The sequence below is a fragment of the Bombus pascuorum genome, chromosome 14 (genome assembly GCF_905332965.1).
Source record: "Bombus pascuorum chromosome 14, iyBomPasc1.1, whole genome shotgun sequence".
NCBI lineage: Eukaryota > Metazoa > Arthropoda > Insecta > Hymenoptera > Apidae > Bombus > Bombus pascuorum.
Window position 1 is genome coordinate 4,225,835 of NC_083501.1, and position 26,744 is coordinate 4,252,578.

Below are 26,744 nucleotides of genomic sequence, written 5' to 3' on the forward strand. Positions count from 1 at the left end.
TTGATCATTTAGCAGAATATAAATGGAAAGTTTTTGTTAGAAGTATGATTGATTCGTTTATTCTTTAGGTTTCTGATGCATGAATATAAGGAAAATCTTCCAAAATGGGTGAAAACGATGGTACATTTTTTAGCATTTTAACTTAGCATTGCTTTAATTGCTTTAATATTTTCATTAATGATTTATTTTCAGTGGGTCAACCAAAATGGATACAACTTGAGAGAGAATCTTAAAGACTTTGTATCAAAACAAAAGGCAAGAGAAGAAAAACTATTAGGAATTACAAACAGTTAACGAAACTGGTTAAATTAAGAAATATGATGATATTTAGTAAGATTATGTGCGTGTTATAAATTCATATGACATTTAAAAAGTATATATATGTATTCAATACAAAACCTGTATCCGCAAACGGAATGCATATTTTGTTAATATGTCACATGATATACTAAATTTTACCATGAATGACATAATCTTAGATTTTATATACATTACAAACATTTCTTTTTTTTTTAATATATAAAATGAAGACAATTTTGTTATCCATCTTAAATAGATCACAAACATTAGTTTCAACAAATGCTTTGTTTTTTACATATTGAGCGTATCTCTTTTTTGTATCATTCTTAGATGTTTCTTCTTCATCTTCTTTAATTTTGCAGTATTTGTAATCTATAAATAAACGTTATATTTAATCATAATTTTACTTTTTTTAAAATTATTAATTTAATTTTATACTGGAACAATTTAAATTATTAACAATGACACTTACAACTTGTACTATTTCACTCTTCTTCTCATTCTCCTTTGCGCGTTTTAGATTAGCTCTCCTTCTCTCTTTCTTTGCCTCCTTTTCTGCCTGTTTTTCTGCCTTTATCGCTCTTGACATTTCTTTAACGTGTTTTAAATCATCCCTCAATTTTTGTTTCTTGTCAAAGGACGATCGTATGCCACGTGTTTTCACGATAGATGAAAACCTGTTTATAAAACAAACACAGCCTTTAAGGTTAACCTCAATAAAATCAAATATATCTTTCTTCTTTATTCTACGAACCTCTTCTTTTGTTCCTTCCATATCCTACCAGACTTTGGTTTACCTTTTGGAATTTGTTGCTCGAATGATTTCTCTTTCTTAGCTTTTACTTTTTTCGTATTATTGGTAATAATTATATTATTTGTGTCTGCAATATCAGACAATTTGTTATTCAATATCTCCTCTGCTGTGGTTACTTTTTCATCAGTCGTCATTTTTTATTAACGATTTTTATTTCAATAACAGTATTATAAACAAAGATTGCTTCTTTCCCACTAAATTAGAATAGGTTATGTATTCACGTGGTTACGAGCGCCATATTGGAAATGGTCCTAATAAACTAGGGACATCTGTTAACATATGTTGGAAACTTTTACCCAAAATAAATTCGTGACTTATCTTAACTTCAACAGGTAATGCCAATGGTTACCCTAGTATCATTTTATTCAGTTTAACGCATTCACCGTTAGATATCACTATAATCGTTTTTTTACGCGTGTTCGATCAATATACGATACATATTTTATTTTAAAAAGTTACTTAATTAGAATGGAGTCCCTTCAAGAAATTTCTCAATACTTAAATCCAAATACGCGACTAGACTTAAAAGCTGTTGCATTACAACATGTCCTCAGTGAGTAGTTATGATCAAAAAGTGTTCAATCCTTGTGATCCTAACCTCTTATTTTTATTAATTTTCATAATAATCTTTGAATATCAGGCGTAACTGGAACCACAGAGGGACGAGAGCTGCTATTAAAACTTCCAGATTTATTGACGCAATTAATTGCATTGACACAAGATTCTTCTGCAGCAATCTCCAAAGATGCAGCTCTGGCTTTAATAAACATAACTGCGGATGAAGCAGGAACCAGTGCATTTCTGTTGATATCAGAAACTCAACCAAAGGATGGAAAATATAATTACAATTTAATACATGTTTGTATTAGGTAAACACATTATTAACAACACTAAATAACACTCTTCTTTTTTTCTTTTATCATTTGCTTCTCTTGGTAGGTGTATAATGGATGAAGAAAGCATCTTGGCAGATCCATGCTGTATGATCCTTTCCAATATGACCAGACCACAGCACTTGGTTGATAGAGTTATAGCACTTATTGAAACAAGCGGTTATACATGGGACTCCATTGTGGCAGCATTCACTGCAAAGCATTATAACAATTCTGGAGCCAATCTGCATTATTTAGGCCCAGTTTTCAGTAATCTCAGTCAGTCTCCACATGTGAGAAGGTGATCAATAATTAATCCTTTATAATTTATATCTAATCGCTAATTAATATGTTTATAAATTATAATTCATCAAATTGCGAATTTACTGTCCATAGGTATTTAATGGACAAAGACCGCTGTGTCATCCAGAGACTGCTTCCTTTTACAGAATATGCAGGCAGCTTAGTGAGACGCGGTGGAATTGTTGGCACTTTAAAAAACTGTTGCTTTGACGTACAAAATCATGAATGGTTATTAAGTCCTGAAGTGGATATTTTGTCATACCTTCTGTTACCATTGGCTGGGCCAGAAGAACTTGATGACGAGGACAATGATAAATTACCAATTAGTCTGCAATATTTGTCAGAGACGAAACAGAGAGAGCCAGACCTGGATATCAGGTGTGGAAACGTATCTATGAAATCAATAATATTTCTAAATGGAAACTGTTATTTTTCTATTGTGTTTTAGGATCATATTACTAGAAGCCTTAGCTCAACTTTGTGCAACAAAAAAAGGCAGGGAAATATTGAGAACACAAAATACATATATAATACTCAGAGAGTATCATAAATGGGAACAGAATAAGAATGCGTTATTAACCTGTGAGAATGTCGTAGATATTTTGATCAAGTACGAAATTTTGCTCCTATTTTACAATCTTATATCTTTTCCAATTTTCTTTTTAAATTGTAATTCTTAACGAATGTTTCTTAAATTTTAGGACAGAAGAAGAAATAGGCTTGGATAATCTGAAAGACGTAGAAGTCCCCTCTGAGTACACAGAAAAATTCCATAAAATGGATCAAGACTTTATTAATAGTACATGAAGAAATATCGGTGCAACAATAGGAATTGCCTCATATTTCATACACATTGCACAAGAACTGTACATATTATAATAAAACGATAATTTACCTCAGAAGAGACGAGGCTGCGCGTGGTATTGCACTGTTCCCTTGCTTCGTTTGTTAAACTATCTTTAGTCAAGTTATCAGGTCCTGTGTAGCAACAGAGGATTGACAAAAATACAAACTAATAATTGATCATATTCAACCAAAAATCTTACAAACAGATCTATACTAAATTGGATCAGCTATCATTGCGAATTATTTTCACGTATACATTAAACAGCAGTCAAAAAGACGAATAAAAAAATTGTTTAAATCTCAATAGATACTTTGATCTATAAATAATTGTCAAGAATGCAAAAATAAAGGAAAGAAAATTTTACAAGTGATAATGCAGGTACTTGCAAGATATTCGTACACGTTATCAGAATCACGGTATTGAATATTTTCCATTTTTATAATGTCTGTAGTGCGAACAGTAAATCGCTAATTTTAGCGTGCTCGACTCAGAGTCACTTTTGCTGAGATCAAGTCTCGCAGAAACGAGAATATGGTACCGTTATGGAAAGAACTGGTACATTTCTGCGAACCATGTAAACGACAGTACCGTTATTAATTAATATACACGCGCTATAATATCAATATATACGTAGACATTATATCTCCGTGATTTTTCATGCCAATTAGCTTGAATCAACTAAATAGTAATTGAATATCAAAAACGCGAGTTCAAGGTATTTCTTTAGTAAAAGACAAATAATATTCTAAAAGTAAAAATAGAAACTATTATTGCTGGAGCGTTTATGCCCTCGTAAAAAATAGTTCGATGTCTTTTACGTATCTTTTTTTTCTTCGGCGTTCTCTTTGAAGTATTTATTTCAGTATTTACACCTCTTTGCTAAATGGTGTCTTTTTTTTTAATAAAAAATAAAAAAATAGCTATATATATATATGTATATTTATGTATAATATCTACTAAATCTGATCGAAAATTTTTCCTCAAGAATAGACTTTTCTATATTTTTTGATGATTGATTAATGGTTTATACTTTATTTAATTTTAAAAAGAATGCGTATATAAAAGTTAAAAATTAAAAGTATACACGAAGAAGAAATTTCTCTGCTTTGACATAATGGAAGATATTATCTCTACAAAAATGGAAACAATTATGAAAGAAGAATTTAGAAAATTACTAGGACAAATTTAAATCTTTTAAACTTTTCCGGTCCTTACTTTTTACTTAATGTCATGTAAATGTCATTACTGTATAATTTGGCGTATTAATTTAATTTACAATCATCCTGTGATATAACTATATTTTCTAATCCTTATAATTTTCCGATCAGATCAAGCAGAGGATGTAATTTTATCAAGGAAAAAAGGATCTTCATGGTAAATATCCTAAACCAGCCTCCAAACTAATGGAACTCTTGACGCTGGAAGCGTTACTGGTTCGCCTGCTGATTCTACTCGATTCAGCGCCGAAGATGGCCGCGATTTCCGCGCTTTTCTTGATCGAAAGGGCTTCGTGATGCGCTCCAGATCGACTGGAACAATGGGAAAGACATTTCTTGTCTCTGTCAGCGCCACCGACGTACACTAAACGGCCCTGCGTGTCTCTAGCACTAACGACTAGCACCTTCTCGCTGTCCGAAGACTGTTGAGACTTTCGTCCTGGATTGAACAGGTCGTAATCTAGGGCGAAGTTGTTCGAACTACCGTAGCTTGACGATGACTGCTTCTGGAAACGAATAAAAACAATAAGAAGCCTCATTCGTCGTACTATAATCAGCTAAAATTTCTTCTTTTATAATCAAACAAACATTTTTTCTAATAGTTGGAATAGATCGATGAACCGTTCATTCCTCTCATCTTAACAATTCTCTATAAAAGATCAAGAAATACAAGAGATTAGAAAATGGGTTGATAAAACAATCAACGATTTATTTTACTACCTACGTTAATTTACCAAACAATGCTGATACATACGTTGCCACAGACTCACAATTATAGGCAAAATTCACTGTAGCGCTACTGACAGGTTTCTGCGAATATCTCGCAAACTAAGCGAAACCACCGTATGAAAAAGTTGTTCAAAATATCGATTTCTACAACATATCCAAAAATCATCGAAATCGGAGATGTTCGGTTCGAATCGAACCGATCGGTTCGATCGTTAATTTAACTTGATTAATATTACTCTGCATCGTTAATGTTATTGAAACTGTTTAAGCGTTCCAGAGAAGAAGAAAAACGCATATTTGATCAAACAATGGAACGAAAAAATAGCTTCGATATAGAATTACTGAAGAATGTATGGAATTTTAGAATCGTCCTATGAAGTTCAAAAATGTTCTACGATCGTATACAACTGAAAAACTAAAGTACACGGTACGTGTTTTCATCAGATGTTCTTTACTTATTGCAGTGTGTATAGATTCATCTCCTGAAATACGAACATTTATAACTCACCCTGTATAGGAATTAGGATTTTTACGTTTCGAATTACCTTGAGTACATCCAAACCTTGGGAGGGCGTTCGACATCTGCTGGTCTTGACCGCTCGAGCTTTGTCCGGGCTTCCGGCTCGGCTGAGGGTGCCTTCAGAGGGCACGATGCCTCTCTGCCTTAGCTGCTCCAGTATCGTCGGCCGGATCGGCTGCCGAGCACAGTAACACTTATTGCTTTCAGAGCAGCTGTCAGTGTCACAAGCACATACCACCGTGTTTGGAGGAACGTGAGGCTGCGTCGGGATCCTCCTCGACAACGAGCAGTAGCATTTGTCCGCTGACACGCAGGTGCACGACTCTGAATCGTAGCTACACTCGCTGCAACTCACGTAACCGCTGCTGCTCCTGTTCGCTGCCGCTCCTGCGCTTCTGTTTAGTCTTCTGCCTGAACAGCAATATCATCGGGTTTTAGTAAAACTTATTTTACAGTGGCTACAAAAAAAAAAAAAAAAAAAAAAAAAAATAAAAGAGAGAAACATGTTTGAACACCATTGCATTATTTTACGTACTAATTAATTAGGTTTAAGTACATTAAGTTTCGTATCAGTCTTTTGTATTTTCATACGACTACAAAAATTTTCTGCTCTATAAACGAAATTATGTACATTTTCGATCATCTCCCAAAGAAACGTTTGGATATTCAAAGTTTCCAATAAATTTTTAATTCCATAAAAAGTGAAGGTCGTCTTGAAACTTAAACTTTTTGTTCAAAGCATTTCTTTGGCAGATTATCGGAATTGTGTGAAAAATGCTGAATCTTGAAAGATACATCGTGTAAAAGTATACAAACTGTTCTACAGCATATAAACGTATACGTTGTTTCAGAAAGTTTTACACCTTCGGATACATCAGTTTTGTATCATCTGAATCTCAGATATCAAGAAATTAGAAATATTGAGACGATGCTGAAATACATTACAATACTCACAAGTGTCGCTATCTTCAGAAGTAGTATGGCAGGCGCCATTTTTACTCGTCCTCCACGAAGATCTTCTCTTGCCTAATTTATTAGCCAATACACGATTCCTATGATTGTTCCTGGCGTCGCAAGAAGAGCTACTACCGAAACTATCGTTCAGTCTTCTCGCAGGGAAGATCACGGAAGTGAATTCCGTCGGTCCACCCTTCAACCTCGACACAGACCTTTTGATAGCCCTGCCAAGTAAGCAGGTTCGACGACTGGATCGTCTTCGTTGTGGCCTTCGACGCCTCCTCATTATGCTCGCTGATCTCTGATATAGCTCATCCTGTGTCAGTGTGGCGGCCAATTTTAACAAGAACTCTTTGTACAGGGGTTTCAAGTCGTTGAATGACATCCCTTCAGGATCTAAAGGAATCAAACAACATAGTGATAGAATGTGATAATAGAAGAAGCATTTAATATGAAATAGAAAAGCATTTCATATTAACTTATTAAGGACTAGGCACAGTGATATAGTACACAGTGTGTAAAAGTTAATTAACAAACGAAACTTATATGTATAAAAGAAAAAGAATTCCACGATATAAGTTGACTGAAAAAGATTGCAAATGAAAGGTTGGCTTTCAATTAATCTGATAATAAAAGAAAAGAATACATATAATATTATTAACATAAAAGTAAGAGGAAGTGCTATAATAATATTAGTATAATAATATACGTTTCTTCCTCGTCATCGTTTCTATATTGTTCTCCTACAATTTATAAAAAAAAAGTTGAAATTCATAAAAAATCAATATGGTCAGCTATAAATCTGCATCTTCAAAGTCTTTTAAAATTATTCAAACAATAGTAAATCTTCAATCTTGAAGCTTTCTTGATTAATACTTACCGATAATAGCAGCCAAGATGTCGTCGACACTAGTCAGACCCTCCTGATTCCTAAACTCATCAAAAAGTTCGGTGAATCCCAAAGGAGTGCCACCTTTGATACTATTAGGTCTCCTAGCGCTTCCAGGATTCAAAAAGCTTCCTCTCCTGGGCAACTCGACTCTGGTCATCAAATCTCCTCTATCCACGTCTATATCACTCTGAGATCTCTTCAATCTAGTCTCCTCGAGAGCCTTCGTAGCATCCTCTGATCTGCTGACAGGTGGTTCACTTCCAGCTCTGCTTCTCTTTCTGACTCTTGGCTGATTATGCTCTATCAAATTCAAATTCGACGTGGAATCGCTCAGTTGCTTCTTCAAAGGTTTATCCATGGTAACCACTCTGCTCACTCGTCTTCCAGGTGTGATCTTCTCTTGGTCCCTGGATCTTCTTCGTTCCACTGACACAGAATCTCCACGACTCTCCTGACTCAACTGATAAATCTCGCTATTACAGGATCTACCAAAGAATATATCTTCTTGCGAACTCTTTATCTTCCCTGGCCCCAGTTTGCTACCTCTGCCACTGTAAATTTCTTCCTGGGCAAGACTGTATATTTTATCAACATCTTTAAAGTGTTCCTCATAGAGCCTCTCTTTGCTGTTTCTCTTCAAAGCTCGTTCGTACAATGCATTTTCTTCGCTCTTGCAGCCTGATCTTTCGATCCTGTCGTAGATTATAACGTCTGACCTCGCAGAGTGTGTTTCTTGATCCTTAGACGCGTCTCTCGAGGACACAGGATTATTCAGGTCATAGGAACCGTGAGATTTTTCGTACATTCTTTCCTTCACGTCATCTGCTTCTTTAATCGGAGTTTCTTGCGCCGGACTCTCGACTTTCCCCGCTTTTCCAATTATTGGAAGCTTCTCGTATCTGTTAGAGACTGTCTCATAAAATCCATTGGCCCCTATGTCGTAAATCTTGTTCGCAGAATTATTCGAGTTTTCTACTTCGATCTTTTCAGCAGCGTTTAATTCTTGTTTAATTCCGAACGTTTTATTCTTCGAATTTTCGCGTTCCTCTTTCTTGGAAACTTTCGAGTCAAAGTTCGTCTGAATAGAACTGAAGCTCTGGACCACTGGATTGGTCTTTTCTTTCGGACCAGCCTCTTTTCTTCTTCCTCGAGCCTCCAAAACATCTTCTGCTTTGATATCAGAATTTTTCTTCTTTCTTCTGGGAGTTTTTTGTAAACCAGATGATTTTTCAGTTTCCTCTTCCGTTACCGAGCTGGATACGGAGGTCTTCTTCGTTCTTGGAGGTCTCACAGGATGTTGAGGAGTCGATCTGATAGCTTCCGATTGTAATATGTTCATTCTGGTACTGAGCCTGCTGCTTGGACTCGGTTCTCTGACGCTGGAGGCTACCGAGGCTATGCTCATGCAACCAACGCCGTTCGTGTGCCTTGGACGACGTCGATTCGCGTCCAAATCAGCGAGTAGAGACCTGTAGAGGGTCGCCGCAGCAGCCACTGCATCCTCTTCCGTCTCACACGCGAACGCGTGGCATTCTAGTAACCTGGTCGCCCCTGGTCGTCGCATTACTACTGCAAATATCGGTGAATAGTGGTCTGATGTCGTTTTCAGGCCACGCATTGTTCTGAAACACGTGTGTTTTAAATTTAATTGTAATTTCGTAAGTTGTTGTAAACCTATTTTTGTAGTTCTACTTGGACTTTTGTTTGAATGAAGTATAACGCTAATTAAAAAATATCAACTATTCCAACGAAAAATACGCTTCGAAAACGTAGAATAATGTAAAGTAATTAAAAAGCAATCGTCTTTTACATTTATATTTATCATCGTAATAAATCATTATTTCTGTGTATTCAAACAATTACCTAGAATATCTGAAAACTTAAAGTGATTACCTAAAATACTTAAAAGCCTAAAATAATTACCTAAGACATCCAGAAAGCCAGATTGATTATCTAAAATATATAAAAATTTGACGATTATCCGAAATACCACAAGATATAAAATTTGACTATCTGAAACACCTAAAATCCTAAAATGATTATCTGAAAATTCCTGAAATACCTAAAAATTCAAGATGCTCGTCTAAAATACCTACAAACACGACAAAGTTTGACAAAGTTTGTCAAACCAAAGTTTCCCTGAAATCAACCGAATAAACCTTTTCAAAATAATTTTTGCAATCCAAGCGTGAACTGAAAATTAATTACAGGTAGCCACAACGCCATTAATTTCACCCGATGGCGCTTTCCATCGCCATGCTCACCTGTACAAGTCTGCGTGCTTCTCCTCGCTTGTCTGGCTCTGTTCGTGATCACCGACTAACGGCAAGAAAGCGTGATGCAGCTCTCCCGATGGCATACGTTTATTACGAAGCCTCAGTGCACTCCACACGGCGATCCTGCGGAAGGGGTTGTTCTTCTCGCAGGCGTCAGACGTGCGGAAAGTCAACCCTCGTCTGGAGACTTCGAGTTCCGCCCGCACAGAACATTGGATTCTTTCCAGAAGCTGACGTAGGGGTTCTTGGAGGCCTCGAACGCTTGCCACGCGACCACCCACAGGTGCTGCGCCCATATATTTCACCTGGAAAGGTAATTTGATGGTCATTTAATGGCCATTTAATGGCCACTTAAGCCCCTTTTTCATAGTGCACCTAATTACAAGAAATACAATAGAATGTAATCCTTCGATACATCGTTATAGTACTCCAAATTAGAAAATATCGAAGAACATCAAGTTCGTGGCAAGTACCTCGCTTTTTACCGACATCACCAAGATGAGAAAGAGATAACAGCTCTACTAGAAGCACAAGGAGGCGCCATGAACGACAGGATAATGAAAGTTCACCAAGATGCAAGTACGGTGTAAATTACGTAGATTAATCGATGGTGCGCCGTTATCGGGAGTTTTCATCGGCCATTAGCACTAACTACGACCAGTGTAAAACGTTTCACGATGCGCGCGAAACACGTTTCCATTAAAAGCGAAACGTAAAGTATCGGTTATCTTCACGCTTAGAATACTTACTAAACCTTATCTTCTTATCTTCCACGAACGAAACGAAAAGTATATTGCCTGTCATAAGCGTGAAACCATTTTCTCCATTTTTATACAGGTACTTGGTATGAGATATAACAGGATAAATCCGGTTAGAAATATTTAGGAGTGAGCAGCCAAACTGAAAGTTACTATTACAATTCCTTTTTGTCGCGAGTTCGATTGTTGAGTCAACTTGTCCAATTCCACTTTTTGTATAATTTGGATGTCATACTGGTTCTGCAATTATGAAACGAAGATAAACGGTCCTCTACTTTTTTCTTACGTTCTAACGAGTTTCTTTTTTCCACTAAACGTAATTTACTCTTTTTTAGGAAAGGAAAGGCTAACTTGTTTCTCAATATAATTTTAAACTTCGTTTCAACATGTAAAATATTTTTGATGCAATATATAAAAATTGAAAGTATCTCTGAGGTTTCGTCGTTACGAGATGCAGCGTGTTTTCATTGGAAGAACGTCAAAACACGCAATAAAGTGCCATTTTTATAAAAATTCCGGTCTCTCGTATCTTCTAAGGAATGGATATTTATTTCATGAAGATATAAACTGTAATGGCTTTTAATGAAGAAGTTATTTCTAAACGCAATTATGCGGTTATAATCGAGGCAGTAAAATGTTGAATTCTTATCCTGTTCTGGAAGAGACAACAACGTGACATATTCTTTTATCATTCTACGAGTCTTTGTTCGCTATCCTCTGATGTAATGACGAGGCTGATTTGCATATTGGGACACATATTTGCGGATGTTGGACAAATAGTCGATATGGTAATGGATTATATTTGAACGTCACATGACATTTGACATTTTTACGATTTATAAAATACGTAAAAGAATATATTGGATGTACCAAGGTTGGGTATGTACATAATTTCCAGTGAATATGCATATAAATTCTACGAATTATTTGCAGTAAGTTAATAGCATTTAAAATTTTTAATGAGACGCGATTTTCATGATTGTATTGGTCAAGTTTGAAAACATTCTGAAAATTTATGTAATTTAATATAAATATATATTTATCCAAAAAGCACTAATAACTATCTTGAATGTATAATCTTTGTGAAATTAATATTACTATCATTATCATATATTATTTGTACTAGATATTTTGTCACCCCTATGTGCATATATATTTCAAAATTTTAGAATTTAATAAATGAAAAATTAAATAATCAATTTAATGTTAACAATGCAGTCCTACGACTAGTTGTAGAATTAATTATGTATCTCTTATGCACCCCACTGTACATTTAAAAAATGATTCTCTGCTCGATTATGTATAAAATTTCATAGATCTGTGTTAATGAAATTTCAGAGTGTTTCACGTAGCACGTGATATACGTGTATTCATGAAAGTTTCTACAAGTGTCCGAATACGTTTTTTACGAGACGCTGTATGAGTTCTTCTTGCGTCCCTTTTTAAAATTTCTCAGGAACCTACTTACCCATTTTCTTTATCGTCCCATCGCAGCTTCGGAGCCGCTATCTTTCATAAAACGTGCTCTTCATCCGTACATATTGGATGGTTAAGACCTGATAAGTATAAAAGTTCGTAAAATCGAAGCGCGGATGAAATTCTACAGGTTTTAAGATTGTATCTCTATGGACGTCGAGGCAATGATCTGAAGTTGTTGCTGACCTCGACGAACGCATCATCGAGGATGGCGCAACGAAACGATGCGGAAGAGGGAGGCCATAAAAGCGGGGCAATAAGAAAAATCCGCATACCGATCCGCGGCAACGAAGGGGAATTTTTCAATGCTCCAAATAGTCAGGAGCAAGCCCCGTCACGCTTCGCGAATCGTGAACGGAATGAAAGTGATGATTAAAAATCGCTGGGACCACGGCCGCTCGAGGAAAGTCATGCAATTTGTCTTTAAGAATGACTTAGGGTACTTATCGAGAGACTGCGGACTTTTTATTATTTATGAAAAATTTGGAGATGCATAAATGCACGGGATGTACATAACGTGCGAAAATATATGAAATATCCAAAGTATGGTACCTTTTACAGTATTTAACAGATAAAACAATTTTTTATCCAAATTCTAATTATGTAATTACGTTCGGGAGAATATGATTTTGCATTTTTAGCACCGGACTGACATGACTGGAAAAAACAAATTTTATTTTGTGCGTTTTATATTATATTTTTGCATCTTTATATTTTATATTCTTAAAGTTTCATATTTTATCTTTCTTTTTGGATTTGTATGTTATCGAAATGTAGGCATCGAGAGAATATAATTAGCAAAAGTATAGAGAATAAGGATAGAAGAGGTAGAGTGGAATCTCGATTACCCGAGGTGACGTGGACCGGCCCGATCTCGAGTAGTCGAAAACTCGGATAATACGGAATAGTCTATTAACTTTCATAAATTATAAAGTTCATAAATTATAAAATCGTAAAATCGTAGAAAACTTTTGGTAGTACGATGTTGAACACGTATTTAGGTTTGATTAATTATTTAAACGGTTGAAAGTTTTATTAACTACTTTCACAACACTTGACTATTTATATCTTCGTAATCTTCGCGTTAAAGTTTAAAAAAAAACGAAGTTACCGTAAAGTTCAGAGCATCTCTGATAGTACAGCACTTCGGTTAAACGGGACTCGAACAACCGAGATTCCACTGTATATTCTAAGGTCAAGTTTAAATTGCAGATTTGAAGTCCAAATGTTAAGTACGAGAAATGTTAAGCTTGCTGATTGAAAATCAAACGTAATCAAATTGAAGAAATATAACTGAAAATTGGTCGTAACTCGGAGAGGAAAAACTATGAAAAATAAAAAAAGAAAAAAAGTCCTGTATCATTCTGTTGAATTGAAGAAAATATAATATATCGTTCGATTTCTACACCAATTATGTTTCATACTGCAACTATGTACTTTAACTAGGCTTTTCCCCGGAGAAATCAAATTTTGAAAAAGATTATGGCACGATATCATGCGATGGAACTTGAAATCGAACGGAAATAATGTTTCCATAGTACGAACAATCCTCATCGGCATATTTTTCACCGTTCCCTAGACATCAAGAACGATATTCGCCTCCTACTCGATGAAAACTGCGCTCGACCGTGTCGCATAATTAGTAGTACGCAATATTAAGTGTTACGACGTTCTTAATCTCTGCCAGCACGTTTCGTTCTACTCTCATTCAACTAAATATTATTTAATACACGCCTATATGGAAGCATCAGATAGCAAAGATATTTAATTCGACATTAAACAAAAATATTCGAAAAATATTCTTCATAATCATCCACCTAAATTCATACTTAACTAGAAGTAACACGAGACCATATTCCAGTTGAGCACAAAACTGCAAAAATTCTATTTTTGTTACCCTTCTTCTACCTTTTTATTTTTTTGCTTCTCTTCGTCTTCGAACGAGCAAGCAGTTCACCAGACCAATTATACGTCGATCTCAATTTTATTTCCATTCGTAAATGTATCAGATAAATTCGTCGATTTTGGTACACGAACGAATTGTCGAGTAAGTCAGGTTTATATAAAATGATTGGAACATTTTATATTTTAGTAAACTCCTTTGACATTTGAATATTTCATACTTTCTTATATTCTCATTTCCCATATTTGGACTACGAGTGTTTATGCAAATTCATATTCTTGCGGATATAATTAAGAAAAAGCAACTCAGGCAAAATATTGCTTTTAAATATTTTTGCATATTACGTGCACTTTTGGATTTTCAAATTCCTCGTAAATGCATGAAAATCCCCAGTCTATTCGTATGCTCTGCTAATATTTCTTCTAAAAAATGCAATGAAATTAAACGAGAAAAGCAATATGGAAAGACAGCGAGGCGTTTTCGTGCAACGTCCGTAAAAGTCCGAGGTTTTCGTAGCGAAATATGAAATACACGGTCGGTGCGTGTTTCGAGGCGATTTTCAGGCCGCGAAGTAGGTGAATCCTTGGCCAAGGCGCGAACAGCTGCGAACTCGTCTCGAGAGTGGAACGAATGGCCGTTCCCCGAGATTTTTCTGTGCACGGGGGCAGGGACGCGGCGACGCGGCCGTACGATCGAATTAACATAAGTGAAAATCCTCTTTTTCTTCGTGATCCCGTCTAATTGCAGTGAAATCTTTGTTGCGCGGATCCGCGCTGCATTCGACTCTACGACAACTGATTTCGATCAAATCGACTTCGTTCTTGTATCTCGACGAATGAATATACAAACGATAAAAGAAATACGAACGTAGAATTTTCTGACTAACTCTAGTTTGACAATGAAAGGAAAGCAATGTCTTCTAACGACATTTGAAACGACAAGTGCATTAACATTTATACTGTGATATTTTCTATCTTTAATAAAAGAAAAATTCCCTCGTAAGAAACTTTAACAGTAAAAGCAGAAAGAAACGTCTTTTAATAATATTTGAATGTAAGTCGAGTATTTAATAATATTAAGTCGAGTACATTGAAACTTACGCTGTAATATTTAATTACAAAGACCACAATTGCTACTGTTAAAATTACGATATCGTATCTTTAATGTAAGAAAAATTCTTTCAGAAGAAAGATTCCAATATAAACGCCACTGTATGCATATTTTCGAGATCAATACACTACTAACAGTGATACTAACGATGAGTTTGATTAATGAATGTACCAACAATGAGCGATAATATCGTTCTACAGGTTCACGAGAGTAGAGAAAAGTGGCTGGTGGCACGAAAACGACGAAGAACCACGGAGGAAAGTAATCGATATATTTACCGGTAAAATCGCGGCGGCGCATTCTCCGGGTGTTTCGCTTTCGGCTTCCACGGAAGCGAACATCGCCTCGATCCTCGCCTGCACGGCGCTGTTCACCCTTCTTTGCTCGTCCACCCCCATGTCCTCCAGCTGATTCGAGTTCATGGTTGATACCGCGCCATACCAACCGCCAATGTTCGATCCGTAGATCGACCTGAATCAATAAGTTTCACTGTAGCCTTTTAGGAATCTTTTTATAAAATTGTATTGTCTTGCGAAATTAATGAAGAAGTGTGTCGTTTGTTATTTGAGTTTGGTACAGTACTTTTTTACTGAGTTGTATTAAAAATTATAAAGCGAGTTAAAACAATTTATCGAGTTGTATTAAAAATTTTTAAACGAGTCTGAATTGAATAACTAAGTGAAAATCGTACCTCGAATCTTCGAACAGGGCATCGATGCGGGCCTTGCTTCTGAGGGAGCATTCCGATGCGGGACCAGCCAACCGGAAGCCATCCTCGTAACAGGACATTCCCAAGCAAGACATATTCGGCTCTAGATCTAAACTAGAGCACGATCCACGTCTGTATCTCTTTTAAGCTCCCTGGAGCTTTTCTCTTCGTCGTGTTTTCATCGAGCGACGTCATTCGTTCTGGAACAATTCAACCATCCTTATGAAGAATATCTAATCTCGATCGTTTTCTAAATATGTATGTGCGATCTCTTTTCATAATTTTATCGATTAATTATACCAATGAAATAGTAATTATTTTATATCAAACAGCAATTCTTATAATTAGACTGCAGATATTTATGCCAACTTAAATTTTTATAAATGCAAGTAAAGAGATAGAATCTGAAAATAAGTAGAGAGATTTGTTTCACTCGCTAAATATTGTAACGACGAATGGCATACTTTCGATATTTTATATATATTTTTATATTATATACACTCTGTGTATTTATACAGTGTTAATAAATAATACAGTGTTATAAAGCAGAAACTGGTCTACTTATTTCAGAAATCTGCTCTCTAGAAGTCTAATTAATATTAAGTATTATATAAATGTTAATTATTATGTAAATGTGGAAAGGTTAAATACAAATTCAATGTAAAAATCGTGTTTTATTTAATGGAAATACCATCTCTCCTATCGATCAATGCATCTTCACTTAATTGTGTTAATTCATGGAAGTACAGACACAACACAAAGATATCCATGCAAATTATTATATAATTTAACAATATGTGTCTTAATGCGTTCAAAACATATACATAGAGATTTTACTGTATTTTACATTTAAGGGATTTGTGTAGATTTTTGTGACTGTATTTATAGATCTGCTTAATTACACAGTATCGCTATTGAAAAATCAACCACGTAACATCTGCATCGAACCTAAGAACAAACAATGAACGCCTCGATGTTCGATAGAAATTTGTTCAGAAACACTCGTAGTTAACAAAGTTCGAAAGATTCGAAAGAGGTGAGATCTGGACAGGATCTCACCTCGTTTCCACGGACCCTTGCTGCTGGTCCGCAGTCTGCGTTAAATTTATTCGAGAATACGTATCACGTCGGATAATGGCAATTAAAACTGTAATTGCAAGACAAGACTGGATGAAGAACGATCGACAGACACCGTTTCGAATCTGGGCTCGAGTAAAAGTGGCGGGCAACTCGTAATTTCACCCTTTGAGACGGTACTTTTAATCAAGGCCATCGGCTGTATCCTTTTCAAACATGTAGCGTGAAACGTGCTTGTTGGAACAGAGATTGTGAGACATTTATGATCGGTTATCCATCTTAACAAGTATCTCTGGATCGTAAATAGCTAGGACAAGTTTTATCAGGTTACTTGTTTTTGAGGCACTTAATCAGCTAACATTTTATATTTTAAATGATAAACATCATCAACGAAGAATATTCATTATAATTTATATAAAATTATACGAGTGTTGATTTAAATTTTGGGGACATTAACAAAGAGCAGAAATTTATGAAATATTCAAAGCGCTAATTAAAGTTTCATATCGTAAGTTGCATTCATAAAATATGAAATTGCATAAACATCATCAGTCTAATTAACCTAATAATATCGTTCCTACGAACATTTCTCAGCCTATAATTCCCGACAAACATTTTGTGTATATCATCAAAAAGATTTACTGTCCCATAACTATGTCAGATGAATCACTGTTTGCCTATAGTTCGTGTCTGCTCGCAAAACATAATAACTGGAACGTTTTTGCTATTGTTGCATCAGCGAATTCCAGCGAAATTTTCACACTCGTGGCGCCGCGCCGTCACTCATTTACAAGCTCGCCAATCACACGAAGAATATGGTTCTCCAAGTGGGAAGAAGGGATTGCATTTCGCGAAAGATCGCATTGTTCACCGCGGTAGAAATCGCGGGTACGCGGCACTCGATACCCACTCGTGTAGAATTATCGCGTGCATGCCATCAGCATACCGCCGCTCGATTTTCTGCGCGAGGCTCGTCGAGTTTCTTTTAATACGTTGATTGTTGCACAGTTCCAAAATTTCAATTCTTTTTTTCTTCTATACTTAACTATACTATAATATAATACTTAACTATTAAATTTCCAATCCATCGTCCGCAGATATCATCCTTTTTCTATACAATCAAACATCTATTGCAATCCCTCCTTATTCGATATTCAATTCTTCCTTCTCAAGTTTCACGCTTTTCGAAACAAGAAGTGTATTCCAATTTCTACCCAATATCCAAGTTCCAAAGTCCAAATTTCATTTTTTCTCGTAATATTAAAATGATTTACTCCAGTCCTTAATCATTCCATGTCTAACTCATAATCCCAAAATTTTAATTCTTCCTTTCGTAGAAATACCCAATTTATTGGCAAATTCCATCGTTCTCCAAATAATAAAAAAATTCGTTTAATCCGCCACTAAATTCTTACTTACGTAAAATCCAATATATCATTGTGAAACTTTGTATATAAATTTTGATATCCTCAAAAACGTTAGCGATGTCGTCGTAATGAATGGTTAGTGACTAACGCTACTATTTATTATTCCACTTAAAACCTATATAAGTGGCCTAATGGAAGAGAAAGGAATAAAGAATAACCGATAAAAGAGTTTCTAGTGCGAACCATATGAAGTTTTGTCGAAAATAAGTCGAAGGTACAGCTTATCCGTTGGTAATTAGAATTTCTAATTTTACGTCGTATTCTACTGGGAAACGAAGCAGCGTGAAATCTTTTACAGTTAGCCGGATCGAGGGACTTTTCAGAAAGGCGTCTGTCGGCTCGCGTATTATGGGGAATAACTGTCGCTGACACGTACACGTAAACGGAGCCCATCTGTTCACGTGTTCACCGTTGCACGCCGAGGTCGTGACGAAACTGATTATCGAAAATTGGACGATTACCGATCCGACCAGCTAATTACGGCAACGGGAACGAATCGATTTCGAGAAGATCATGGTTGGAATACTGGTCATGGATTTTCAATTGAACTTTCAATTCGAACACTTGTTCGTTCGAATTATAGACCGATATGAAATCTAATGCTTTTGATTTAATAACATAATAATACCGATGGCAGATTTCTTTGAAGATTTGTTTTAATAATTTAATTTCTATCCTATGTATGTGCTAATAAATAATTTTTGTATAAATATATTTCTGTGTTGGAAAATCTTACGTATGTGTTTCGTTTATGAATGTCATGAAAATTGCGTTTAAATCCTGGTGATTTTTAATTTATGTTCTTCGTTTGAATATTTGGTATCACGTACATGCTATAAAACCACGAATCGATTGATAAAATTCTAAGGATGAAAGATGGATTGGTTAGAACGATAATACGATTTATTAATGTTTATAAATTTGTTGGCAATTTATTTTAAAACGTAATTGTTTCTTGATTTAAAAATAAAATGAATCTAATTGACAAGACGTAGTCGTAAAGTTAACGCCTCGTGAACACGAGAAACAAAATTTCGTTCAACTTTATGGACCAGTACTTTGTCTCAGGTGCGTTTACAAAATGGAATCTTGTTGAATGTTTCATTAAGTTAAGGCACGGTCAATTAAGGACAATTAAGGCACGCGTTTAATTTTTGCTCAAGATGAATAACGAGGGTAAATTTTACAACTGGACTCGATTCACAGTTATACGTCTCTTTGATTTTTAGCCGCATCAATTAAATATTCCTATCTTCGTTTCGAAATTTGCTTCGTAATTTTTCTACTTTGATTTTAAATCTTTGGAAGGAAGAGACCGAATTATATCCACTGCGATCCTGTAGAATTTGAAAATTACTGAATGCAAATGTAAGTTTGCCGAAATTTAAAAAGCTTGAAGTTCCGAATATTAAAAGATTCAAACATTTGAAACATAATAACAATATCAATTTTAATTTAAAATATCTAATATTCGAAATATTCAAAAATTAAGATATTCAAAATTTAATGATCCGAGGGAGAAGGTTTATATTATTTTAAAAATTCTTATTCAGGATCTCTATCGAAATATTAAAACATTTGTTCTTCTACTCTGCTATTAATCTTTCTAAGCCACTAGTTTTCTTGGTTTGCCAGTTTCCATTAATTTACAGCCAATTACATGGTAAACCAATTGTTGGACGTTTAGGCGACTGTCAGCACTACGAATGACGAAGGATCCTCGTTCAATGCGTCGAAGGCAACGGTATTAAGGTCGACAAACAGATTACAGCATCACGTGTCGACGAATCGCGTGGAGAAGCTAACATGCGCGGCCGGATTTAAAGCGTGTGTGGATCGTTCAACTTGCAATTACCAAGTTCACGGTTCGTTTACCAGCCGAGTTCGGTCTAATGGGAATCGAATAAACGAACGGAAGCAACCGGACGCACGAAACTGTTCGCGTGCCAGGGAAAATCGTATCGGAGTCGTCTCTCCGCGGTAAAAATCCCAATTTCGGATAAATAAATAAAATCTAGGTAGAAGAAAGTACAATTTAAGCCACCGTTCGAATCTTAGATGATGGAAGAAGATATCGAGGAGGTAGATGATATTTGTATTTCTGATTCTAAATCCTCATTTGTATTTCTAATTCTATGATATATAAGGGGGGAGATAGAAAGATAAAAATTCAAAATGGTTGAAAAATATCCATAATCTGACAGAGTACTCTCTTTAAACAAGTTCAAACCTATTATTAAGTAACCTTGGTTTCTCCATGTTAGAAAATTATCAGCAAATGTGAACTCTAAACAGCCTAAATGATAATGAAAATGAGTAATAGTAGGGTATTAAGATGATTGAAAAGTACAATTTTAATATCATAATATCTACTTCAAACAGGTTCAAACCAATGATTAAACAGTCTCGTGTCGGATACAAGAAAGTGTAAATAATAGAGAACTACGATATCTAAAAAATAACTAAATCGAAAATAAATGGAGAACACAGTACCCCACCATAGTATTCCAGAGTCAGAGATCCATCCAAGCTTCTGTAGAACGTGATCTCGAATATGCAACAAGATATCAAAATTCATCCACTTACTTTCCAATGCTCCACGATCTCAATTTAGCCCAAAAATCCTCAAACAGAGTCTCCTAAACAAAAGTTTTCTAAAGTCTCTCGAAAAACACCAGCACACCACCGCCACGAATCCCATATTATCGTATAGATCACTTAGATCGTATAGATCCACGGTTCTCCGGACTCCTCCATCTTCTTTGTATCGATACCACAATATGAAATGAAATGTAAGAAACACTTGCTCGATTTCAAATTTCACAAATTTTCAGCAGATAATCGATCGTTGTAACAGAGGACAATCGATTCTTGTAATTTCACAAATATTCAAATAGATAATCCAATTGGCGTAATTCCACAAATTTTCGATAGATCATCGACTGTCGCAATGAACAATCAATTTTTGTAATTTCACAAATTTTCAATGAATAATCAGCTGTTATAATTTCACAGATTTTCAATAGACAATCGACTTCGTTCAGCAGGAAATATTAAGAAACCGACGTTTTTCACACGAAAAGAACGTTGCCGTTGACGATCGACCTTGGCCACGAGTCGATCCGGATGACCGTCGACGTGAAACTGCCGGGGATGTTCCGCAGGAGAGACTCGAGTTCTCTAGCCAGTGAGTCGGCTCCTCCACGCTGGAGCGAGGAGAAGGAGGAAGAACAGGAGGAGCAGGAGGATGAAGATCGACGGAGAGAGCCTTTCTGCTGCTCCACGGGAAGGGTGAATGTCTGGTCGTGGCTTTTTACCGGAAATCTTGTGCGTCGTGCCTCGCCTGACACGTACGCATCATTGCGATTAATTGGTTCAATATCGATATCTATTTCTCATGAGTTTGATATTCCTGGCGTGGGTATGAGATGAGAAGTGTTGCTGTGACCGATTTTCAACGAAAGTCTAACGATTTTGAGCTTTTCACAAAGATTTGGAATATTTGGAAAAAATTAACTTTTGAATTTTTAATGGAGATTTGGTATTTTATCATTTTTTCGGAGCATAGACGATTTAGAATATCTTAGAAAATTAGTTTTTGAAGAAATGTTAGGTTTTGTTTGATTCTTAAGGAAAATTTATCACTATTGGCCCTTTTGAGAAAATGGACACAGTTTGGAATATATTAGAGAATTACTTTTTGGAGAAATTTTGCACTTTTTGGGGAAGTTAATAGTTTGGAAGATGTGGAGAGATGATTTTTCTTCTTGTTTATTTTGCTTGTTGAGGAGAATTATACACTTCAATATTTTGAGGCAGAATTCGATGATGTGAAGTATTGATTTTCCTTTTGAAAGGTATTAACGAGGAAAATATTAATTTTTAATAGTAGGAAATATTAATAAGAAAAATGCCAATCTTTTCTCGATCGTGAGAAATACCAATTAATTAAAGATATTTTGTGTTTCTTTAAGCAATTGCTATAAATTTAGGTATTAATTTTTCCAACAACATCTTTTACAAAATTTGCTTCATTCCTGTTTCTTTTAGTCCCTTTTCCACTGTAACTATCATACGGAATATTCTTCAAAAAGAGACAGGAAAAGTAGAACACACGGGAATACTAATTTCGAAATTTCAAAGATCACGATTAAACGTTTTCACGTACTCGATGAGTACTTTTGTGGAACAAAAGGTACTGGAAAACTACAATAGACTATTAGTAATGATAGTTTATTCAAACTCCTGCGCTTTAGCAAGCCGAAGAAATTCAACAGTAGGAAAGTAGGTCGAAAACTAGTTACGTATATTACGCTAATTACGGTGCATTTAATGTGGTAACCATCATTCAGGGAAGGCCGAAAGTATCGAGGAACTGAAAAACGTTCCTGTCTCTTATTACCATTATAATACTAAATTGAAATATATACATCGAAATAGAATTACGGAAGAAAACCAAACCCCATTGTCTCTCACAGCAGAAACACGTGTGATTACTGTCGAAGAAATTTCGAGACGTTTTCTAACGAACAATTTCCCTCGAGAAAATAACAGACACTCTTAACTCTTTCGACTTTTGTGGCCCAAAAACAATTATTCTAAAGAATACAGCGAATATTTTCTAAAAAGAATATTTTCTATTCAGATAATGATCTGTTAATTAAAATGTCTATCGATTAAACTGTTTAATATTCAAAATTTTCAAAATTTAGTTTCAATAAATTTCAATTAGTACCCAGTTACAATTTTCACGAAATCTAAAAATTCTAGCCCTAAAATCCTCCAGTTAGCTAAACGCCAGTGATCAGAAACCATGGAATTTTATCCGGTTAAAACAACGTCCAAACAGTCGACCTGAGATTAGCATATAGAAAGCAAACCAAAATTTTAAGCCATTAACATCGTCCCGAATTCATCTCTATAAATTCAAAAAGACAGCTCATAAACCAAAATGTTTAACTGTGGTCAGATTACCAATAACTATAACGAGATTTACTCTGAATATATACAGTAGCGGACGGAAGAAAGTTCAATAAAAGCTGGCACAATTTTACAAAATATATTTAAATCTGCAATACAAGTTATTATTTATTATTATTTATTATTAAATTCCAGAATAGGCAACTATCAGCAACACGGTAAAAAATATCTAATATAAAAATTATTATACGAGCATATACACGATAAAATTCCAGAAATGACTGTCAACAACATGGTGAAAAATATCTAATACGAAAGTTATTAACATATCACTGCACCTTTTTATACACTTGTAGAAAATTTGAAATTGCAAAGTTGCATAAAATTCCCATAAAGACAGATATTTCGCAAAAGAAATAACAGGTTTGTAATAAAGCAACTAAAAACTAGAAACAGTGAGAAGCGTTCGATCCATACTAAATATCAACATATTTATAATACCATTATAGTATCATTATACTTATAATAATACTATTAATAGTACTTTTGATAATAATACTTTTCACTGGCATCGTATATCTAGTGACCAACATCTTTATCCTGTCCGGGAAAGGACGCGTGGGGTCAAGGAAACACATGGAGCAACGAGAACACGAAGAAAGAAAGGAGGAGGTGGAGGAGGAGGCTTACGGGAGAAGCTGAGGAGCAGTCTGGATTCTCTGGTTTCCGTCGCCGGTCCTCGTCGGCGTGGTAACGCGGTAACCGATAACGGTACCGTGCTTCGACGGCGTTCACCAATGTGAGAGTACTGTTATTCCAACGATGCAGTTGCCCTCTCTGTTCCACCATTGACTAGTTGGTCTTATTTGTCCTGCTCCTTCACCGATCGGCGAGCGTAAAGCAACACGAATGGTTGTTAGTCGTTCTTTAGCCTTCGACAGGAACGTTGTTGACGGAGGAATGCTAGAAAATTAAGTATGGAGTAGATTAAATTGATAAGGAGAATATCTTGGGAATATGTAACAGTAAATGGTAATTTTTTCGAATACCGAGAGTATTTTAGAAATTTTAGTAGTGACAATGAAAGAGGTTTTGAGAAAAATAGGGAGCAGGAGATTGGGTTCTACGTAAGTGACGATTAAATGAAATTTCTAATTAAAAAAATTAAATGTGGGGTTGAAGAGATTATATTAATAAAGAGAATATTTTGGGAATATGTAATAGTAAATGGTAATTTTGTAATTTTGTGGATATCAAGTAGACGAGATTTAGTAGTGATAACGAGAAAGCAGTAAGAAAAGGGTTTACGTATGCGCTATTAAATGAAATTTTTAATTTTAAGGGAAAGGATGAAATTTGGTTCTTCCAATTAGTCGCTCTTAGACTTCAACAAGATCTTTGTCGTTAATATTTACAGAACAATTATATTAACTTTTATTTCGTTAATAATAGATGCAGCACATGGACGAAACATGACCATTTTTGTACATCTTTCTTATTTCGAACAACTTTGATAGTCGTACAACTTAAAAGATGCAGGTTTCCTGAAAATGGGTAATATATCTATGAAATTTTAATAAAAAAATCATTTTTGAACGGTGAAGAGGGAATAAAAATACACGTGTAAGTTCAATAACCAATTAAAAGAACCGTGGTAATATGGAATTTGATTATTCAATTTTAAAATTGCTTATGTATATTTTGAAATAACATTTATAAAAACACCTGCAAGTTGCAAAATCGACATATTCTATAATACATTCGAGCTTTCTAAAGATTTAATTTATATTTCGATGAAAAAGATCTATCAGAAAAATCCACGACAAAAATCTAGGAGAAAAATGCATTCAGTGATATTTCCATAAAAAAATATTTTCTCACACGAATGTTTCGTTCCTTTTCATCCTGAACTTGATATTCAAGCTGTGTGTGCCTAGATGGATCGCATTAGCCACGCTTATACTTATGTAATAATCACTAATGTGATCGCTCATACACGACGGGATCAAAGTTCATCTTGAAATAAGGTGGACTTGGAAATAGTAATTTTAACGGTACAAGAACGCTGTAAAGTACCCTCGTTTATAGGTATATTCCCTGTCCATCCATTTGCATATTTTAATTTCTTGCTTACGATTCTCGTATCTGCTCGCCTTTTTCTCCATTCTGGCGACATTATCGCGGCGAAAGTAATCGTTTGAACGATAAACGCACTCTCAGCAAATTCTTCTGCTTTCTACCAACAATTATTCCATGAATTTAGCTTAAGCCCTCCCTTTTTTCAATGCCAATTTTTGAGACACAATCTCATGACACAGGCAACAATTGATATTGTTTTATCAATGATTTATTTATTCTAGATATTAAGGTAAACAATTATTCACTAGCTCTTGAATTAGTATACTTATACTTCAGATCCTGCCTATGCTTCCAATTATATATATTCAGAAACAATCATAATTTGAAAAGCTGTCAATATTAGTAGGTTTATTAAAAACGAAACACGATATTGTAATTAAAACTATTTTCATAGTAATTGAAAATTATTTCTTTTTTATTCGTAAAAGAAAGAATTATTTCGTTTTCATTCTAAACATAATTAGACAAAAGAGAGCATTGCTAACAATTAAATAATAATTAAATAATATGCATTTATAGGAAAAGTAACATTCCAAACAAAAGTAAAATACACGTAATATACAGAAATATATAAAAACATACAAAAATATGAAAAAATATGCAAAATTATGTAAAATTATGCAAAATTATGTAAAATTATTCAACACTATACAAAAATATAGAAAAATATACAGAAATACAAGAAAATATGCAAAATATTCAAAGTGTAGTACTTGCTATAATATTTAATTGACGAAATAAATCTCTACTTGTAATTGATTGTATTTGCTTAATTAGATTTATAAAAATACTGACTTGCATAAAGATCTTTAACGCAGTTTCAGTAAAAAAGAAAAAGTTGGCCACCTTTTTACGATTTATTCGAAAGGAACGTAAAACTTGGGGGGACAAAGACTGTTAAAAGCTGCAAAAATCGATATTGACAGTAAAAAGTGATTGCACCTACTTTTCAGATTCTCGGAAGACAAGCGAAGTTCCTCCTTTTCCATGTTTGCGGTTGCTTTGATTAATACATGCTGGTAATTTTACAATAATGTCCAGTTATTTTATGCATTGTACCATTATACGACTACGTAGGTATCGTTTCATTAACGACAGCTGGTGGATACCGCTTCGAAGCGGAAGTTATCGTGGCCGTTGATTTTTCATCGACTCGCTTTCGCAGCTGTCGCTGTCTCCCGTTTCTTTTTTCAATCGCCGGTTATGCAATGTTTTTATACAAATATCCAAGTTCATAAATATATCTTGTGGTATTTGCAAATTATCTCTAGCATCGTTATTTCTTCTATAATCATATCGTTTAACTATATTTTCATATTGATTCTTCAATTATTTACATTGATTTCTTTCGAAGCTTCGATGTTTTTCCATTTCTGGCTATTGCAGATTTTTGCACAAATATCAAAGTTTATAAATATCCTTTGATCTTCGAAAATTATCTCTAGTACTGCTATTTGTTCGGTAATTATACCATTCAATCATATTTTCACATTGGTTT

At 34.9% G+C, this 26,744-nt stretch overlaps 4 protein-coding genes across 7 annotated transcripts in view; 2 read left to right on the plus strand and 2 right to left on the minus strand.

Annotated features, from left to right (window-relative positions):
- The window catches only part of LOC132913880 (Fanconi anemia group J protein homolog), a 167,893-nt gene extending 167,192 nt beyond the window's left edge, over positions 1-701 (plus strand). For both annotated transcript variants that reach the window (XM_060972504.1, XM_060972503.1), the window contains 2 exons: positions 69-120; positions 193-701. In XM_060972504.1, the coding sequence (XP_060828487.1) occupies positions 69-120; positions 193-294 (154 nt within the window). In that variant the 3' untranslated portion in view covers positions 295-701. The remainder of the gene's footprint in view (positions 1-68; positions 121-192) is intronic.
- On the minus strand, positions 387-1,359 carry LOC132913911 (coiled-coil domain-containing protein 86). Its single transcript, XM_060972573.1, has 3 exons — positions 1,055-1,359; positions 773-977; positions 387-672 (listed from the first exon to the last, which is right to left on the minus strand). Exons 1-3 carry the CDS (start codon positions 1,246-1,248, stop codon positions 592-594), a joined length of 480 nt encoding a protein of 159 aa, XP_060828556.1. The 5' UTR covers positions 1,249-1,359; the 3' UTR covers positions 387-591.
- A 148-nt stretch (positions 1,360-1,507) lies between these two features.
- LOC132913897 (protein HGH1 homolog) lies at positions 1,508-3,187 on the plus strand. The gene is made up of 6 exons (XM_060972549.1): positions 1,508-1,667; positions 1,755-1,983; positions 2,054-2,287; positions 2,383-2,667; positions 2,738-2,899; positions 2,991-3,187. The coding sequence occupies exons 1-6, from the start codon at positions 1,583-1,585 to the stop codon at positions 3,094-3,096; spliced, it is 1,101 nt and encodes a 366-aa protein (XP_060828532.1). The 5' UTR covers positions 1,508-1,582; the 3' UTR covers positions 3,097-3,187.
- LOC132913875 (uncharacterized) lies at positions 3,058-26,712 on the minus strand. Of its 3 annotated transcripts, XM_060972493.1 has the most exons (10): positions 26,193-26,712; positions 23,883-24,070; positions 15,666-15,883; positions 15,253-15,445; positions 9,716-10,032; positions 7,440-9,073; positions 6,557-6,955; positions 5,838-6,013; positions 5,628-5,777; positions 3,058-4,859 (listed from the first exon to the last, which is right to left on the minus strand). In XM_060972493.1, the coding sequence occupies exons 3-10, from the start codon at positions 15,776-15,778 to the stop codon at positions 4,506-4,508; spliced, it is 3,336 nt and encodes a 1,111-aa protein (XP_060828476.1). In that variant the 5' UTR covers positions 15,779-15,883; positions 23,883-24,070; positions 26,193-26,712; the 3' UTR covers positions 3,058-4,505. The 3 variants fall into 3 exon arrangements, 2 of the variants coding, with proteins under 2 accessions (XP_060828476.1, XP_060828475.1); XM_060972492.1 differs by having other exon boundaries at positions 5,628-6,013; XR_009659479.1 differs by having other exon boundaries at positions 4,747-4,859; positions 4,942-6,013.
- Between the last annotated feature and the right edge of the window lie 32 nt (positions 26,713-26,744).